Source organism: Carassius auratus, unplaced genomic scaffold, assembly GCF_003368295.1.
Source record: "Carassius auratus strain Wakin unplaced genomic scaffold, ASM336829v1 scaf_tig00214021, whole genome shotgun sequence".
Classification (NCBI taxonomy): Eukaryota; Metazoa; Chordata; class Actinopteri; order Cypriniformes; family Cyprinidae; genus Carassius; species Carassius auratus.
This window is the reverse complement of record NW_020527496.1, coordinates 1,324,354-1,343,068: the sequence shown is the minus strand read 5'-3', so window position 1 is coordinate 1,343,068 and position 18,715 is coordinate 1,324,354. Positions and strand designations below refer to the sequence as shown.

At 36.0% G+C, this 18,715-nt stretch overlaps 2 protein-coding genes across 3 annotated transcripts; one reads left to right on the top strand and one right to left on the bottom strand.

The window, feature by feature from the left end:
* Nucleotides 1-340: 340 nt before the first annotated feature.
* Nucleotides 341-3,206, top strand: LOC113090840 (protachykinin-like). Its single transcript, XM_026256454.1, has 5 exons — nt 341-831; nt 1,832-1,934; nt 2,089-2,112; nt 2,536-2,592; nt 2,723-3,206. The coding sequence occupies exons 1-5, from the start codon at nt 718-720 to the stop codon at nt 2,767-2,769; spliced, it is 345 nt and encodes a 114-aa protein (XP_026112239.1). The 5' UTR covers nt 341-717; the 3' UTR covers nt 2,770-3,206.
* A 74-nt stretch (nt 3,207-3,280) lies between these two features.
* LOC113090838 (asparagine synthetase [glutamine-hydrolyzing]-like) lies at nt 3,281-18,607 on the bottom strand. 2 transcript variants are annotated; one of them, XM_026256451.1, is made up of 12 exons: nt 17,551-18,607; nt 14,828-15,083; nt 12,434-12,671; nt 12,137-12,322; nt 11,280-11,381; nt 11,054-11,181; nt 10,159-10,285; nt 8,286-8,392; nt 7,501-7,601; nt 7,313-7,394; nt 5,096-5,251; nt 3,281-5,010 (listed from the first exon to the last, which is right to left on the bottom strand). In XM_026256451.1, the coding sequence occupies exons 2-12, from the start codon at nt 15,074-15,076 to the stop codon at nt 4,792-4,794; spliced, it is 1,695 nt and encodes a 564-aa protein (XP_026112236.1). In that variant the 5' UTR covers nt 15,077-15,083; nt 17,551-18,607; the 3' UTR covers nt 3,281-4,791. The 2 variants fall into 2 exon arrangements, with proteins under 2 accessions (XP_026112236.1, XP_026112237.1); XM_026256452.1 differs by having other exon boundaries at nt 17,599-18,607.
* Between the last annotated feature and the right edge of the window lie 108 nt (nt 18,608-18,715).

Below are 18,715 nucleotides of genomic sequence, written 5' to 3'. Positions count from 1 at the left end.
TTAGGTGAGTTTTGATCTTCTGAGGAACTCAGAATGTAATCAAGAACATTTTTTTTATTTCAAAAGAGTCAAAAAGTGGGTAGCCTACTTTAAAAAAATAAAGCTTCATTTTTTTATCTACAATGTAATGCTTTTATAACAAGAGATATTGATATGGAGAACCCCAAATATACTGGATCTGCCATGCCTCTTGTTAAATTCCTCTCATATGTACATTTCCGAGACCTTACTGGAGTTGCTCACCTCACTTTGACGCAAACGAGTCATCTGCATTCATGTTTGCTCGCATGTAGACGGAACTTCGTAAAGCCTGCGTGGAATGAGCCAATCATAACGTCACCTGTCCACAGTCTGCACACTGATCAGCGCACCTCCATAAAGTCACGGACTGCCCAAACAGCGACCATCTCAACTTTAGAGACTTCCTCTAGCAATGAGAGCAAAATATTAAAGAGGAGTGCTATTCGTCATTGTGCCTTTTAAAGCAATCTGACTAATACATTAATTTGTTTTATCGATTTTAAGCGTCGGAAGGAACCTGTCGCCTCCCTGTAGCTTCGCTATAAAGCCGCGAGCGCGAGTCAGTGCTGTCACGGAAGACGCAGAGAAGAAGTGTGTTTATACGCGGAGGAACACCTACTACATACTCTACCTTTAGCTTGCGTTTCTTACTTTAAAGTGTTTTGGGAAAAGAAAAGGAACGTTACTGGGTGCAACATGAAATTTATTTTACCTTCTGTAGTGATTTTCTTTGTTTTGTGCCAAGTTTTTGGAGAAGAATCGGGTCCAAAAGAAGACCTTGATTACTGGACAGGCAGCAATCAGATACAGGTGAGAATTACTTCTTCTGCTATTATCTAAACATGCCTTTCAGACCAAATGAAATCGATTTGAACTAATTTTAGTTAGTTTTTAGTAACTTCCACAATTATATATATATATATATATATATATATATATATATATATATATATATATATATATATATATATATATATATATATTCGTGATAATGTCAGTTATAGCCTATTTCATTTAAAGTTAATTATATTTAATTATGCTACTTTTCATTATTATGTCTCAGCTTCATAGAGTAGTAACATAAAGAAAAGTAACAGCTGACAAAAAAGTGCAAATTCCATTGTAATCTCTAATTAAATTCTGGGTAATCAACAGTCTATTGTTATTAAGTGATTGGATTGTATATCGTTATTATCGATTTGGTTGGATCGATTATTATTATTTGTTTAATGGAAGATTAATAAATTGTATTTGGTCGTCATCAATACTAAATAGGTGGTTATCTATTTAGTATTGAGGACGACCAAATGCAATTAAATAATCGACCATTAAAAACAATAATAATATTAATAATAATAAGTAAAATATGGGGAATACCATATATTCATAGCAGTAACAGTACTAATTAAAGTATCATATGTGCAACATGATTAATGTTTTAATTATATTCACTGGGTAATGAGTCAGGACTCATGCACAATAAGCACAGGTCGCTGTCCAGTGCTGAATCAGTCAGTGCTCTTTCACTGCTTGTTTGAATGGAGCGCACGTTTCCCATTTGACATTGCGGATTGGAAGACAGCCAAACACTTAATGTCTTTCATGCTTTTTGTGTCCATAAACCACATCTTTGCCAATACTGTACCTTGTAGAGTATTTATGTGCTCAAAAAAGGTGTCAAAAATTTTTGTGAATTTTGTATTGGGATGATTGGAGAGTTATAAAATACTGTCATGCCAGTGATCTTCTACAGTGAGTGGCATCTTTCTGCTGGGGCTCTGTCATTCACTAATCAAATCATCTATTGTAGGATGAGTGGCTTCAGGCGGATCCCTTCAGAGAGATACTGAGACGTATGACGAGGAAACCCCGGCCTCATCAGTTCATTGGTCTGATGGGCAAACGGTCCCCCGGTAAGACCACACTCCTATATCTCATCTAATTTGCCACTTATGCATGTTATAAATGTTCAGATCAGATTTTGAGAAGTTTTACCTAGAACACAGCAGATTATAAAAATGCTTTTGACCTATAACTTACATCTCTTTCATTCTTCCACCCCCACAGCAAATGCACAGATTACACGAAAAAGTAAGTGATCTCCACAAGAACACTACTGCATACAATGCATATATTATTTTTGAAACACTTAAATTTGCATAAAAGCAATGATACTCTTCAAGAGAGATTTACATATTCAATTACATAGACATCTCCAGGGATGTTTCCTCACAAAGAAAAAAAGAAAAAAATCTTGAACTTTGCAGGTTTTTCACAGGCTCAGTCACACATTCACAGCGTATTAAATATATAATCTTAAAGTTATAGAGGCACATGATTTTTCTTTCTGCAAAAACTCACAGATCCTCAAGATCTACATTTTCACAGTAAAATAAAAATAAAAAAAATTGTAAAGACAAAATCAGTTCAACTACACTCTAGACTTCAACAGCATGGCATATATGTATATACATAACATTTTAGCATAATATTTTTCCCTTTATTGTCTTCTAGGGCATAAAATCAATTCTTTTGTGGGGCTGATGGGTAAAAGAAGCCAAGAGGAGCCAGGTATGAACTGCAAAAGCTCTCTTTTAGGTTTAGCAGATAAATCAATTTAATAATAATAATAATCAGTAGTGATTTTAAAAATTGAGATATGATCTGTTTTTAATAGCCTACTGGCCTTCTCTCTTCACAGAATCGTATGAATGGGGAACAGTACAGTTGTACGACAAAAGGCGTTAAAATGGATCATCGTCACATCCGCTTCCTAAAGGATCATTTCATTCTCTGATAGCCATTGATTTTTATTTTTTATTCAGGTCAGAAATAATAATAATAAAGTCTTATTTTAGATTGTTTTAATATGGCCGAGTCGCACCTGTGTCAGTTTATTTACGTCATTTAGAAAGGATCAGACACTTTAATACTGTCCAGCTGTGATCAAACGTGTTTCTGTCACAACATGTGGAGCATTAAAGCAAAGCGGTGTCCTTTCCAAGGTTCTCAGAGATTTGTTCTGACAGTGTCAATACATAGTGCCTCATAGTGTTTTCACCATGACTGATGATGTTGTATAAAAGCGCCAGTCCGGGTGTGGTGTCCTGTCACTGCTACAAGCAAAGGTTTTGCTAACTTGATATCTCTGTGTGATTGTAGCTGAATATTAAAAATATTTTCTTTATTGGTGGAACTTTTAATTCCTTGTTGTATCGTTGAATGAATGGTGAATGGAGCTCTCACAGTCACGCACTCGCGCCACCTACAGGCCATTTGGAGTATTTCAACCAGCAACAAGTGTCCTTATGAAAGCAGGCTTATTGAAACGAATGAATAAAACACACATCACAACTGCTGCTTTGATGAAAGGCTTTATCAATACAATGACCAGACCTTTTTTTGTTAATGCAACCGCTTCAGCCTTTGTTGCACATTAAACCCAACTGAACTGAAAACGCCTTAAACCGTTCAGTACAGGAAGTTACAGTTTCTTTAAACATTCGAACTACAATACATACTATACTTACTATAATTCATTTTTTTAAGTCAGTTTAAACTTGATGGTGCACCAAATAAAATATAAAGTAGAAAAAAAAATCCAATAAATTAATTTTGTAACCAATTTTAGTATCATATCTTATCAAAGCTAAATGGTGAACAGTTCTTTAACCAGTGCCATTCATTCAACTCTGATGCCGATTCTCTGAAAAAAATAAAACATACTAATTTTATATATATAAATATAACTTCTTAAAAGCATTTCAACTACCCAGCCAATTACTAACATCAATTAGCTGACTATAGACACAAAAGTACAGTCATTAAAGCGTCAATCCCACTGAAGGAAGCTGGGATAAATGCATAGTTAAAGAACAGAAAGATAGTAGTTCAGAGGCTGTAAAATTTGACCCTACAACATTTCAGTATCCAGTCCAGAATATCACAAAAACATAGTAACTTAAATTCATTACTGGACCCAAAAATACATATACACTACCATTCATAAGTTTGTGGTCAAATAAGATTATTTTCTTTTTTAATTAAACAAAGTAACGACTTCGACATTGTCACTTTTCACATTTCAAATAAATGCTGTTCTTTTGAACAATCTACTCGTCAAAGATATGAATCAGCATATTAGAGTGATTTCTGAAGGATCATGTGACACTGGTGTAATAAGGCTTCAGCTTTACATCACGGGAACATTTTTAGATATAATATATATATTAAAAAAAACACATCCTTTGAAAGGTAGTGTATATATTACTTGTTACTAATGTAAGAGACTTTCTGTACCTTTGGCTTGAATTTCTTTTGTTTAATTAATATTAAGTTATCAGTTTAACTGAAGTAACAAAACTATTTTAGAAGAAACAATGGTTACTGTGCCATTTTTTAAGGGATTCCTTCAAACCAACAAACTACACTAACACACTTGTTTTGGTTTGCTTAGTTATACATTTAAGCTCCATAAAAAGAAGAAGAAGAAAAAAAGAATATATGAGTGTAATGGAGGCCTTAATTTATATCTTGGAAAGTATTGCATGAGCTGGAGATATGGTTTCACTCCAATCTTTAAAGAGCTTTCCTAAAATAGACTCAATTCTCTTTAGGAAAGACAAAAAAAATAAAAAATTAATAATCTTTAGTAAACTGCACAGAGAAAGGTGTGGCAAAAGTTCTATTCTGGTAATATGTGAACTGGCACACATGTATGCAGTAGTGAATGTATGGTCTAGGCAAGGTCTGAAGCTGGATGTGGTCTGGTTAATGTGATAACTGCTCTTTATCTGGCTTGTAAATGGACAGGGTTCTGGCCGAGGGGTCCGTGGCCTTGATCCAGCGGGGCATCCAGTAATGTGGGATCCACTCCCAGCGGCCGGGGTAATGCTTCTCGAAGATCTGCCTTATGAAGTAGCCCTCTTTGGTTGTGGGAGTTTTCTTAGGGAACAGCGTCTTAGCCGCCTCCAACTGAGAGTCATTCACCTGAAAGAGAAAAGAAAAATTAAACTAAGACGAGATGACAGGGAAGAGGCTTTAAATCACTGTGTCATGTGCAAAAGAGCAGTACCACAGACTCGACGTGCTCCTGCAGACTGGTGTACCAGGATTTCTTCATGGAGGTCATCCCGTCACTGAAGGCCTCCTTCCTCCTCCAGAGAATCTCATCTGGGATGAGGTTCAACCCTTTAAACGATTCCCTCAAGAGATGCTTCTCCACACCATCCTGCTCCAATCAAAAGTTATTCAGTCTGGTTACAAAACCACTCATTTTGAAAAAGAACACAAAAATACAAGCTACACCAATAACTACTGCTTATATTAATTTCTACAGTATAATGCCTACTGCATCATATCTGATAAACACATTTCACATAAGGCCTCCATGTAATTAAAGCAACTGCACCAAATTGCATATTTTGCTCAGTTTGGGCCACTGAATTAAAAGTTGTTGTTTTTTTCCTGAGTATGAACTCTATATTCTCACTACATCATACTTTGATCCACAAAAGCCTGAGGCATCACAGAGAGATCCCAAGAGGGAACAAGGTGTGATCTGGGAGGATTTAAATCTCCTCTAGCCTCTCAGGATCCTGGCGGTCAGGTCATGTTCCCCAAGGATCTTCCATCCACTGCACTGTGATGCGCCGCAATGGTAGAGACTTTCAAAGGGGAGGGTGACAGCCTACGCTTCATCTTTTCCTGCTGGAAGGAACCCAGGTCAGGTGGGCTAATACGGTACAAACAGGACCTGCTCTTCATCCTCCCTGATCTTACGCAGGGTCTGTTCAATGAGGTGAGCTGGGGAGAAGGCGTAACTGTGATAAAAATGTGATATGGATTGAGGATTTTGACATTCGTCCATTTCTTTAAAAAACAGGATATTTAAATTATACATTAAATGTTTTGTGGTTATTATTTATGTATGTAGGTAGGTATTTATTGATGCTATTGATTAATACATTAATACATTAATGCATACATTAATACATTAATGATTTATATTTTTGTATTTTGCATAGTTTTATGTTTGGTTTTATGTATATTGTTTTTTTATTTTATTTTTTCTTTGTCTTTCTCCTTGTTTAACATGTTATTGTTGTGATATTATCATGATAATGTTGTAGGGTCATGTGACCCTTGAATTACTTGAGGTAGGCCTATAAAGATTGTAACACTGTAAATCAGTGTTGTTCATTTGATTGATGAAGAGCCTGCGTGCCCCAAACCTCAAATACGCTTTGCGATAGTTTTTAAACAATACATGTTTGATATCTTTGGAGCTTTGGTGTTGACTTTACATTCAAATACTTTTCTGCTTGTTTTTTGGTCAAGCACCCAGTTTAGATTGATGTGTATGCTTTTGCCTGTTTTTTAAATATATATGTTGTGCTGTCATGTTGACCGAGCCAGCCCCATACCAAGAAAAAAGATGCTCTGCAGAAAGGAGACTAGGATGCTCTTCTACCAAAGTGGGGACAGGGCACCCTCTGCAGCTTCTGTAAAGATGCGGGGAGATAGGGGATAGCCCCTATCGACTTGACCCTCAAAATAAAATCAAAGAAAGTCTTTCAGGTTGATCTCTGCAAACCAATGACTGTTCCATGTTTTGGGGAGCTCTTCTTGAACCTCAGGAAAAAAGGGCATTGGACCAGAGCATGGCTGAGAGTCACATCCGAATGAGACACTGGATCCACCACAGCCAAACCAGAGCCATCATGCGTGAGCTCGACGGTGCTACGCTGTGAGGAGCAGGACTTTCATGGGGGCTGGCCCAGCGGAGCATTCCTGACCGTAATCTTCAGGTCTCCCTTGTCCCTAACCAATGCGGCCTCGAAATCTTCATTACCAGAGGAACTGGACTGGGTAGAGCTCGATGGAAGCCTCATAATGAATTAGAGACACGACCTCAGCATAGCCATGGACATGCACTTACAGTGCAGGCAGGAATCATCCACCAAAGCGGTCACAGCATGCTTGCAGCACACACTGCTGAATGCACTGTATAACACAGCTGAGAATTTCCTGCTAAGTGAAGGCTTCTTTGTTTCTACATAAAATTTCATTTGAAAGAGAGAAAGAGCTCACAAAGCTCTTTCTCCAAAGAAAACATGTATGCATGCCACAATCTTATATACCCAGAAGTAGGGGAGTGGCTTGGAATGCAAATTCCACTCGCCAGTTGACATTGGTCATTTTTTTTAATGCTCAGAGGTGATTGGGGCTCCCAAGTGATACCCCTAACGTTAGCGTCGACGTAATGTTGACCGACTGAAAGGTAACCCACCTTAGGCACTCTCATCTCTTCAGGCAAAGAGAGGTAGTATGCGGTGAACCTATGGTCCAGGAAAGGCACTCTCAACTCCAGTCTAATGAAGACAAAATATAAATAATTTTGCAGTGACAAATACTGTGAAAAAAGACCAAATCAGCAATTTTCTATGGGAAGAGTAGGGAAGGGACATGTAATCTTACCCATGTGCAGCTGTGGTTCTGTCTGCTCTTAGCACGTCAAACAGATAAAGCTCTTTCAGGAGACGCACACTGTCCTCCGCAGCTGCTTTAGGTGACGGCGCCTGATTCAAGAGAAAACAAACATTCAGCTGAAAGCTCAACAGGCACAAAATACAGCCTCAACACATGACAGTAAAGACTAACAAACTGAACACAACTGAACTGACAGTGTGCATCAAATTATAAAAGTATATTTAAAAAACTGATAAAAATAAACACTGCATTCATGGCTAATACAGTAATATGACTTCATAATAATAATAATATTCATAATATTAAAGTCAAAGTAACATAAGTAAAAAGTTCACTGTAATAATGAATTAAGTGTTAAAGTACATTTGAAATCATTGTTTTAATAATCTTCTGTCATGCTGTAATAAGTACACTTATTTTAATGTGTCGACCATATTAAAGCACATAAAGTACTTGAAGTTTTATACTCATTTGAGTATATCGATATTTACATTTCCCTATTCAATTAAAAGATTAATTTGATTTCACCAGAAAGCACCTACATAACAATAACAGCTGTGGACTTGCAAGTTTAAAAAGAAAAGACATTAAAGTTTATTTTAGTATACATAGATTCTTGTCAGTACAGCACAGTTCAAAGACAATAGAAGTAATTACAAAATTATGTATAAAGATCAACCTCTCCCACCCCACAAATACACTCTAAAATGCAGCTAATTGCATTTACTTTAAAATTAAACTATAATACAAAACTATCTTACAATAGCATGTACCTTATGAAAGTAGATGTACCCTTGTGTCAGCTCATCTGAACCTTCACCCGAGAAAATCACAACGCTGTCGGTCTTCTCACGAATGTACTTTGATATCAGGTACATGCCTGCAGAAAAGCAAACATTTCACTGAACTACCTTATATTTATTTTTTGGAAAAACACTACTACCATCTAGTGGCTATGATGGATATCACAAATCCAAGAGAAGTGTGCCTAGGTGCGTATATAACCATCATTTCAGAAAGTGAGGGTGACAGAAATGTCAAATGTCATATTTCAAATAAAAATAAATGTTTTATTTTTCTCTTATTTCTTATTTTAATCGGTTAAGAAATCAAATACACTGCTGGACAACAACCAATAATTTCTATTCTAATATAGTTTTCAGATATATTCCTAATGCAATTTTATGATTTGTTCATACTACAAACACTTCGTTTTCCATTTTTATCACAGAGAAAAGGCAGAATAATTTCTATACTGTATTAATGCCATGTCAATTAAGAACTGCATTATTTTAATACTTAATTTTTTTACTTGGAGATAATATGAAAAACACACAAAGCATATATTGTCGTGATCGTGTGTTTAAAGTCTTCACGTTTCCTCAGTCCAAACATTTATGCTTTCATTCAGCTTAAACAGCCATTTCTGGATGCTTCTGTCCATATTAGGGATCTTCTGGCTCATTACAAATGATTACTTCTGTGAGTCCATCTTGGACTTTCTGCGTGAGAGCACCCTCTAGTGTCAAGTATGAATGAAACAGACACTGCATGAGCGTGCTCTGTAATAAATCACACAAGTATGCCACACAAGTCCTGAAAAGTGAAGCCAAAACATTTAGGTGTCCCCCAGATGCCTGGACCCAGTATAGGTCATCAACCCCACCCTCTCCATTTAATCTAATGGGACCAGAGACAAACTAAAGGATTTAATTACACTTCAAGGGTACACAAATAATCCAATTAAAACTGCACTTGTAAGGATATGTATAGACAGAGGAAAGCTGTAATATTTTTAGTGCAGCAGGAAGACCGTGCCCAATTAGTCAACTTTAAGCCGTTGTGTTGATTGTAGACATTACTATCCATTATAGTGTTACCAAGCCTGTGGTTTTCCATTGGAATTGGGCTTCTTTTCTACTGTTGCCACACGGGTTGAAGCAACCCCAATAATGTGTAATTTCACATTAGTTTTTCAAATAATTTTGGTTTTAGTTAGTTATTTGATGCTATAAGAACTGTGTTTGACTGGAAACTGGCTGGTTTCCCTATATATATTTGTTTATTTTTACAATGGACTAGAGGGAAGGTGTGTCATCCAGCCTTTTTACACGTGTAAATGGGTGTGTCATTAACTTAGGTACTTTTTTCTCGCCAAATATAAATGAAGTTGCTTTTTCAAAAAGTTAGAAGCAACCTTTTTACACGAATGAAGGGAAAGAACACCAAGAGAAAGAGAGCAGAGAAAACAGTTGTGTGAACCTGACTACCTTTCTAAACGGTATAATGCTGATGATGCAAGTTTCAGACGCCCATTATCTCTAATCCAGAGAATTCATGTGGTCACGTGAGTAGACCAGAGGAATGGTAGTCAACTAAACCCTAAAGCCAGCCAGCTTAGGTCTATGGGCACAGAGACAAAAGGACAGTTTCACTGACACTTTGCAAATATTTAAAAGAAATTAATACTTTAATAAAAATTCTACCACTAGAGTCATGCTAGTTATGTGGAGACGTAAATGAGAAAAACTTCACACTGTGTTTAAAAGAAGAAACTGATTAAATGAAGGAACTGATCTTCTAACTATTTAAACGTATTAGTAGAATTGATTTATTTTCCCATTTAGTTTGAACTTGTGTCCTCACCGACAGAGGCACGCACAGTAGTGATGTCATAGCTCTCCAGGTGAATGATGACATCCTCGAGCGCACGGATCCCCTCCTCAGGTGTGAAGTTCACCTCGTGGTGTTCACTGCCAATGTGCGCTGCCACCTGTCACAAATATTTGACATATCTTTCTCTAATGGTCATCCTTTTAAAAAGGTTGATCTTCGACCTCAGAATGACTGAGAATGTTTCAAAACTATTTACAGTTACAAAAATTGTAACGCACAGCTTTGTACAAATACACTTTTAAAACCCTGATGTGCGTGATATTGTAAGTTTCTATCAATATACATTGAAGTTTAATTGACAATTTAATAGACATTTTATAACAGTTTTGGATGAACTTTTATTTCACATAAATTGAATTTACTTGATCATTTTCTTTACAATAACTTTAGGCTTCAGGTTGAGCTTAATGAATCCAGATGGTGTATAAAAAAGAAAAAGAAAACACCCTACAAAATGTGATGAGATAAATCATCTTCCTGTCATGCTGAAAATAGCCAAATAAGTCTCAACTCTTCAATGTCACAATTTTAAGGAACGTTACCTCTTTTGTAATGTGGGACACAATGAAATCTCTTTTAATTAAAACATTTTTATTTTACTAGTTTGAAAATCAGTTCAAAATATGAATATGAATATTATGATGTTTTTGATCACTATTGGTCTATACCAATGGATGAATTTTAAATGTGCTACTTTATAACTTTCTATTATAAGTTAATAATATTTTAGATATTATAATCGCTTAAATCAAAGATCTAATCTCACACAAAAACCCATTTCCTAAACTCACGAAACATGCTTCTGATGTTAAGGCTATTGCGCATGAAAGTGCATTTGAAGTGCTAGAGGTTCAGTGTGACTGACCTTGCGAGCAGCAGCAACATCTGGACTGTCTTCAGCACCGATGGAAAACGTCTGAATGGGATACTGGAGCTGCTCTTCTTTGGCCAGTTTCACAAGTGTAGCAGCAACCAGACTCGAATCGAGACCACCTGGAAATAAAACCATCATGGACAGGCTGATCGGGAGAACGTAAATCAGAGTAACTAATCCACTAAATCAATGAAAAGAACTAAATGAGCACAGGAACCTGAGAGGAGGCAACCGATTCTTCTGTGAGCCATCAAGCGTTTCTTCACCGCATCTTCAAACAGGATCCTAATGTTGCTCTTGACTGTCTCCAGTTCAAAGCCTGATGAAAAGGAAAGAAACTCATTCTCTTTAGTTTAGACTGACAGTACAGTAAACGGTGGATCAATTTTCCGCATTCATCTGATAAATGACGATGGTAATGATGATAATAATAATAATAATAAAAGCTGAAAAACATTTAAACCACAACATTCAAATACTCAAGGCTTTTGAAAATCAGAAAAAGGCCTTGTGCACTTTGCTTGTAAGCAATGATGGGAATTAATCATTCTTATGGATCTTTTCAATAATCAGAATATTCAGTTCACAAAACCTGATTTAATTCATTCAGTCTTAAGTCACTGGGACATAATTGTCCAATTGCCAAAAAAACAAACATTGTATGGGTCAAAATGATCGATTTTTCTTTTATGCTAAAAATCATTAGGATATTAAGTAAAGATCATGTTCCATGAAGATATTTTGTAAATTTCCTACCATAAATATATCAAAACTTGTATAACTATATCAATTTTTGATTAGTAATATGCATTGCTATGAATTTCATTCTGACAACTGTAAAGGCGACATTTTTTTTTTTTTTTTTTTTTGCACCCTCAGATTTCCAAATAATCTTGCCCAAATAGTGTCATATCCTAAAAAAAAATACAAAATACATCAATGCAAAGCTCATGTACTCGACTTTCAGATGATGCATAAATCTCAATTTTCAAAAACTGATACTTAAAACTGTGTGTCACACAGAGCTATCAGACTGCTTAAAACTCCTTTTAAGATGCTGAATATGACATCTACCTGTGCCGAGACTCTCCAGTTTGTTATAGGCGGCGTGTTTGGGTTCTTCTGTGCAGCAGTGGAAACAATCCATCTGAACAGACTGCACTTTTCCAGTGAGCTTCAAGTCAAACACTTCAAAGTGTCCCGGCAGGAAGGCTGTGATCTTTGCAGGAGTGGACATGGAGGTTTTGATGTCTATCAAACCTGTTCAGAACAAATCAAAGTTAAAACATAATGCTGTTAAAATCGTTGGCTGTAATTTAGGGTATTCAAAGTGCGCAAAGATTCCAGTTAGTTTTACATAATTCATTAAACCTTTGGCCTCAGAACAGACAGCTAGAAAGCCGTTGTCGGTGAGCAGTCTGAACAGTGGTCTCACGCCATATGTGTCCCTGCCAATGAAAACCTTCCTGTTAGCCGTGTCCAACAAGACGAAGGCGAATACGCCATCCAGCATGGAGGCCATCTCCTTGATTCCAAAGCGATCATACAGGTGCAGAAGGATCTCGCCGTCAACTTTAGTCTGATACTCAAACTCAAACTTGTTCTTCAGCTATACAGAAAAGATTGTTCAACAGATGTAACGTTAAACCATGAAGGGATATAAGACATCAGATATCAGCAGTGCTGGGTAGTGAATGATTATGTGTCATCTGAATTACTTAATCAGGTTTCAAATATGAACAACTTGTAATTCAATTTCATTACGTTTTTGAAATACTCCTAATCAGACTACAGTTACTTTTGATTATATGATTACATAAACGGTCAGAAAATTATTCCTAGATTCATCTAGGTCTTTTAAATTGTCCTTTTTAAAAGTGTTCCTGTAGCTCAATTGGTAGAGCACTGCGTTATCAAGCGCAAGGTTTGGGGTTCGATTCCCCGGGAACACATGATAGGTAAAAATTATAACCTGAATGCACTGTAAGTCGCTTTGGATAAAAGTGTCTGCTAAATGCATACATTAAATTTAATTTAAAACGGCCTTTAAAAAACGGAATGTTCCGGTGCTTGATTCTGATTGGTTGAGCCGCGTTCGAATCTGTTGTAAATTACACAACAAATGTACACCTTTGTTTACTTCTGTGTGTTGCTTGGCAACCACATTGTTGGAACCACAGCCATTTCTGAGGAACTACATTATTTGGTGGAAGAATACGAATAATATTTTTATTAATAATAATATCATTTATATCAATATCATTACACTTTATTTGCTCCGATTTATTCTACGAAACCTTACTACGTATATGGAATAACCGTTTTATAAAAGCTAGAAGCCCTGTGAAGCCGCAGTTTACAGTGAATTTATAACAGCTAAGGGGGTTTTACAATGCACCTTAGCGTTTATAAAATCTCTGTAAACCACAGTTTCACGGGGCTTATTGCTTTTGCACACATACTGGCCTTTCAGGTGGATGTAATTATACCAAAAAGTGCAAGCCCACACAGCATAAATAAAACAATTATTTAATATGTTTTAGTAATTGCTTTAATGCTTTAACTTTAACATTGGTATTACTCAATTATTAAATTTTCTATATATACACTATATATATATATATATATATATATATATTAGGGGTGTAACGATACGCGTATTCGTATTGAACCGTTCGGTACGACGCTTTCGGTTCGGTACGCGGTACGCATTATGTATACCGAACGGTTCGTTGGAGTAATTAATTATATTTGGAAAAAAAAAAAAAAAAGAGAGAGAGATAGAAATATAATGATATGCGTTCAACAAGGTAGCCCAATAACCCAAACAACGTAACAGGCAACGCCCCTGACACTCCCGAAGAAGGAAAAAACACCATCTTATATGTTTATGTTAGGCTACTCAGCAGGCGCTCGCTCACTCAGCACGCGAGGCTCGTTGCAAAATAGCCAATGCGTTTAACAGACTAGAAATGAGAAGATCCTCCAATAACCAACAGGTCTGGTGTTTGGGTGCACTTTGGATTCCCTTTAAGCTATAATGGTGATGGCAAGAGAGTGGTGGATAAAAAAACAACGGTATGTCGTTCTCCTCCTTTCCAAAGCGCTCGGGCAGAAGCGCTCATGAGGCGTCTGTCTTTGCTAAGCAACAATGACGTGCTCTCTCCATGAGACGCGGAAATTTCAGCGAAGGATAAATGGATTTGCAGCTCTAAAAATCGCTTGCAGTAGCTCTGCTACTAAATTTATTTCAAAATTGCAATCCATATACAACTACGATCAGCTGTTCCTTCATCTTGGCTGAGCTCTCAAAGTTGTTACGGGAAAGGATGCAGCTGATTGGTTAGTTCTTGTCACATGACCCGCGGTGCGCTTGCGGCATTCTGAAAAGTTGAGATGTTTTTACATTTTGCTGTATCTAAAACGTATCGAACCGAACCGAACCGAACCGTGACATCAGTGTATCGTATCGAACCGAACCGTGAATTTTGTGAACCGTTACACCCCTAATATATATATATATATATATATATATATATATATATATATATATATATATATATATATATATATATATATTCAAATCAATGTGATATCAACGTACATTACCTACAAAATGTAAAAGATTACATTACTACAATTTTCATCATGTAATTTGAGTTCATTAATGGACTACGAAGCACTTGATATCAGGCACATAAGTGGAAGAAACGTTTATCAATGTATATATTCGGAATGAAAATATCAAAAAAGTTCAGCACCTACCCTGATGTGGTTGTATATCTCTCCGTTGTAACATAACCAAAGGTAAGGAAACTTCTTGACTCGCAGAGGCTGCATGCCATACAACTGGTCCACGATAGCGAGGCGGTGAAACCCGAAGCAGCAGTTGGTGAAACCGTTGACATTCTCAAAGCGGAAAGCGTCTGGACCGCGGTGAGCTATTTTCATGGCATTAGTGCACTGAACAGCAAGGCACTCATCACTACCAAACAAGGCCCATATACCACACATTCTGATGCTGCGAATTAGTAAGAACATAAAATGTATTAATAAAATGTACTACCAAAGTAATCATGTCCAAATGTTTACACACATGAAGTCAGGATCACTGAGTACCGTGGCTTTCGGATACGGTTTGTTAATGGAAGTACTAGCAATATTCGTTGATTTCATCGTTTGTTTTAAGCAAAAAAACTAAAACAAATGTTCATTGCACGAGAGCCTCAAAATAAGTCACTACGGTTCCTTTCTGGATGTGGTGCTTCACTGGGAACAACACAGACAATATATGGTTTGAGCCAACTTTTATTTTATTTTTTTGATAATTGTTTAAAAGCAGAATTCCCGTAGAAAACTACATCACCCATTATTCTGCAGAGAATCTGCACCAATCAGAGAATACAAACAAGCAATCACAAAGTTTTATTTATATAGTGCTTTTCCAGGTACTCTGCAGGATACCGAAACCTCCAGGACAGAATTTGGGCAGGGGTGCTTTACAATGTACATTTCTCCAAAATATAATATTAAAGTAGTGTTTATAGGTGCAGCTGCTTTGTTTACAGCGGCAACCAAAGAACCTCAGTATCACTGCTGTTCCACAAGAGCCCCCTGCTGTCAGAGAGTGAATTAGCATTTTCATTCTGTCCTGAACGGACTTGTGTGTACCAATACACCCTAGTGTGTATATATGCATATTTTGCAATAAACATAAAATATATCGGTTTATACACATAAACAACAGCTTTAAAAAATGTATTGCGCTCTTTATTTTATTGTGCCATTTGCAATGCTTCATGGGATTGCAGTTCTTTTAACTCATTAAACCGTTAACAGTTTGGGTTTTATGTCTATTTTGCCATGTACGTTTTTACTTCAAATCAGATTTTAATATGTTGTGATTTGAAGTTGAAGCTGTTTGCTTTGGTTCAAGCTTATCATTCTTTCTTGAAGACTTTTGGTTTTACTTCTGAAAAAGTGGGTGAGCAGAATTGCACTATATTTGCATTGAACAGAGAATCTGATGGCTCATTGGAGATTCAGTCACTGTATTTTTGTCCCATCTTGAAGCACAACTTAATGATTGGGCGATCTCTCAATTGGGTAGGACCTTTCAACAAACTGTCGAACTGTTAGTGACAGAAGACTGGCAGTGATGTACCCACAGACAGACATACCAGTAATACAAGCCTGTTCAGTTTTGCATCAGCTCTGCAATTGGCACTCAGCCATGTCACGTTTATTTAGTAAATTGATTGAAAGCACACAGTTTTACAGTGTTAAACAATAAATAAATAATAATAAAAAAAAACTTTGTTATAATTACAACTTGATTTTCGGCTATAAAGTTCAGTGTGGAGCTAGCTAATAACAGAATCTTTTATTAGTGAATAAAAAAAAAAAGAAACACCAACATACTTTAAAGTGATAGTTTGGTTTACATAAACTAAAGCTTGATCTAGCTCAGGACTGTTTTGATTACTATAACACTAAAGTGTATTAAGAGAGCTAATGAAAATGTAATGAAAATATAACTTACTGAAAATTAACACTTTATTTTGTTCCATATAGGAGACGTTAGGCAGAACGTCGGATCATTCAGTCGGTCAATTGTTTCTTCATACAGTTGATTATATGGTGAATGAGAAAATCTGTCATCTCATTTTGTATGCCAAATATATTTATTTGTATAGTAAAATAAGTGTAATTGGTCAACAGTAATATAATTTTTGGACATTTACTTCAAAGCTGAAGTGATGACCTTGTTTTATTTATTAGTTAGAATATGTGCAACTCAGTATTGTAACTAATTGTAAAAGCAGAATAATAGAACAAAGCCTACAGAATAATTGGTGAAATAATCAGTGATTAATCGATTATCAAAATAATCATTTGTTGCAGCCCTATGGTTCAGCTTAGCCGTTTGTAAATATTAGGAAAAATACAGTTCTTTAACGATTATTCTTAATTAAATCCACCATTTCTACTGAGAGAAGAGTCTTTTATCGGAACATTAATGCAGAAACTGAAATAAATGAATAAAATGAATAAAAACTGTGTTCATATTTTGCCACTGTTAAGTCTTATTTGTTCTTCCTGGTTTTGAATGTAACAGCTGTCATTGTTAGCTGCTGATCAGCAGTGGCAGCTTGAGTGAATTATTGCATCAGCACGAGAGCTTAGTATTATCATAAACGCGTGTTACCTGTAAATAATAGGTGCATTTATCCTGCAAATTATTTTTGGGAATCCTAGAATTGGAATCCTGGAATTTTATAAATGCAGCAGTATTTGTTATATATATATATATGCAAAGCTGTTAGGATATTGCATGAAAGTACACGAATTGCAGCTTGTAAAGCATATGGCAGGAACAGATGTTGTCATTTAACACTGGACAGATAGCCGGCTGAAGCATGTTCACAAAAGAGATATTACAAACAATAAAAAAAAAAGGAAATGTCACACATAACTAGTACTAATACCTGTAAATTGTTTGATTTGGTCTATATTGCTTGAGGTGAGAAAGGTACCGGTTCTTCCGCGACGAAGCTCAGCGTCTGATACACTCGGTTACTGCACTGATGTTCTCCGGCCTCGTCTCTTCTCACAGGTCGCTCCTGACTGACGAGACTGTGGTTCGACGTAAGCTACGCAAACAACAAAACCGTTGACACCGGAAGTACAGAGAAAGCGAGTCGAAAGCATATAGACAGTAAAGATTTTTTTTTTTTAAGATTGTGTTTATTGTTATGTGATCCGTTTAATTTTCCCCATGTATTTATTAATTTGTAACGTGATTGTTTTCGTTGTCATTATTTTATGAATATGTTTTCTCTCTCTTTTGAATTTTAAATTCTATTTATTGTTTGGCCATCCCAACCATTGGCCATTCCGTAAGCATATCTTTAATAATAATAATCATAAAGTCGAACACACCTAATGGAAAATTATTAATTTGCTCATTTTAATAAACATGTTAAAAGAACCGATTTAATGATTCTTTTGCGCTATCACTTTTAAGACATTTTAGTTTCATTTGTATAGTGAATATCGGTATCTGTTCCTATTCCGCTGATTTTTATTATTTGTTGTAAACCTTGTGATTAACTAATGCTTAGCCAATAGCAGTTTCAACCGAACCATTAATTTGCAATCACTAGGGCATCTTTTTCAAAAATGCATTAAAACTACCAAAACATTTAATATAAGATCAACTTCCATAACACTAGCAAAGGTCACCAATCAACAAGCACTCTGTCACTCAAAAAACAATTACCTAAAAACACTAACAGCGGGCAGCATTAAATAATGTTTCACAGAACAAAATTATTCTGTAGTGGTCCCCTTTAATCAAAAAACGAACATGTGTGTTGGTGTTCAGCAACAACATAATTTATAGTTTTGATAGTTTTTTTTTAATTTAAGATTTGGAATATATTTAAATACAACTAGAAATGTAGCGAATTACGGTTTTATTAAGTATTTAAGTTGGCCTGTAGGTATGAAGAGTTTTGGTCGTGGTTGTGTTTGAGTGAGAAAATAATTAATGTCATTTGAAAGATGTAGCCATTGAATGTTTTAGTGACGTTTTGAAAAACTGACTCAAGTATTGAGAAACAAGTGCTTACACACGGAAAAGGTATTCGG

Excerpts from the sequence above, each read along its gene's own strand:
- LOC113090840 (XM_026256454.1), top strand. The coding sequence starts at position 718 with ATGAAATTTATTTTACCTTCTGTAGTGATTTTCTTTGTTTTGTGCCAA. Across the intron at positions 1,935-2,088 it reads GATGGGCAAACGGTCCCCCG|CAAATGCACAGATTACACGA; the intron begins GTAAGACCACAC and ends CCACCCCCACAG. Across the intron at positions 2,113-2,535 it reads TGCACAGATTACACGAAAAA|GGCATAAAATCAATTCTTTT; the intron begins GTAAGTGATCTC and ends ATTGTCTTCTAG.
- LOC113090838 (XM_026256451.1), bottom strand. The coding sequence starts at position 15,076 with ATGTGTGGTATATGGGCCTTGTTTGGTAGTGATGAGTGCCTTGCTGTT. Across the intron at positions 7,395-7,500 it reads AGAACCACAGCTGCACATGG|ACTGGAGTTGAGAGTGCCTT; the intron begins GTAAGATTACAT and ends TGTCTTCATTAG. Across the intron at positions 5,252-7,312 it reads AAGAGATGAGAGTGCCTAAG|GATGGTGTGGAGAAGCATCT; the intron begins GTGGGTTACCTT and ends TGATTGGAGCAG.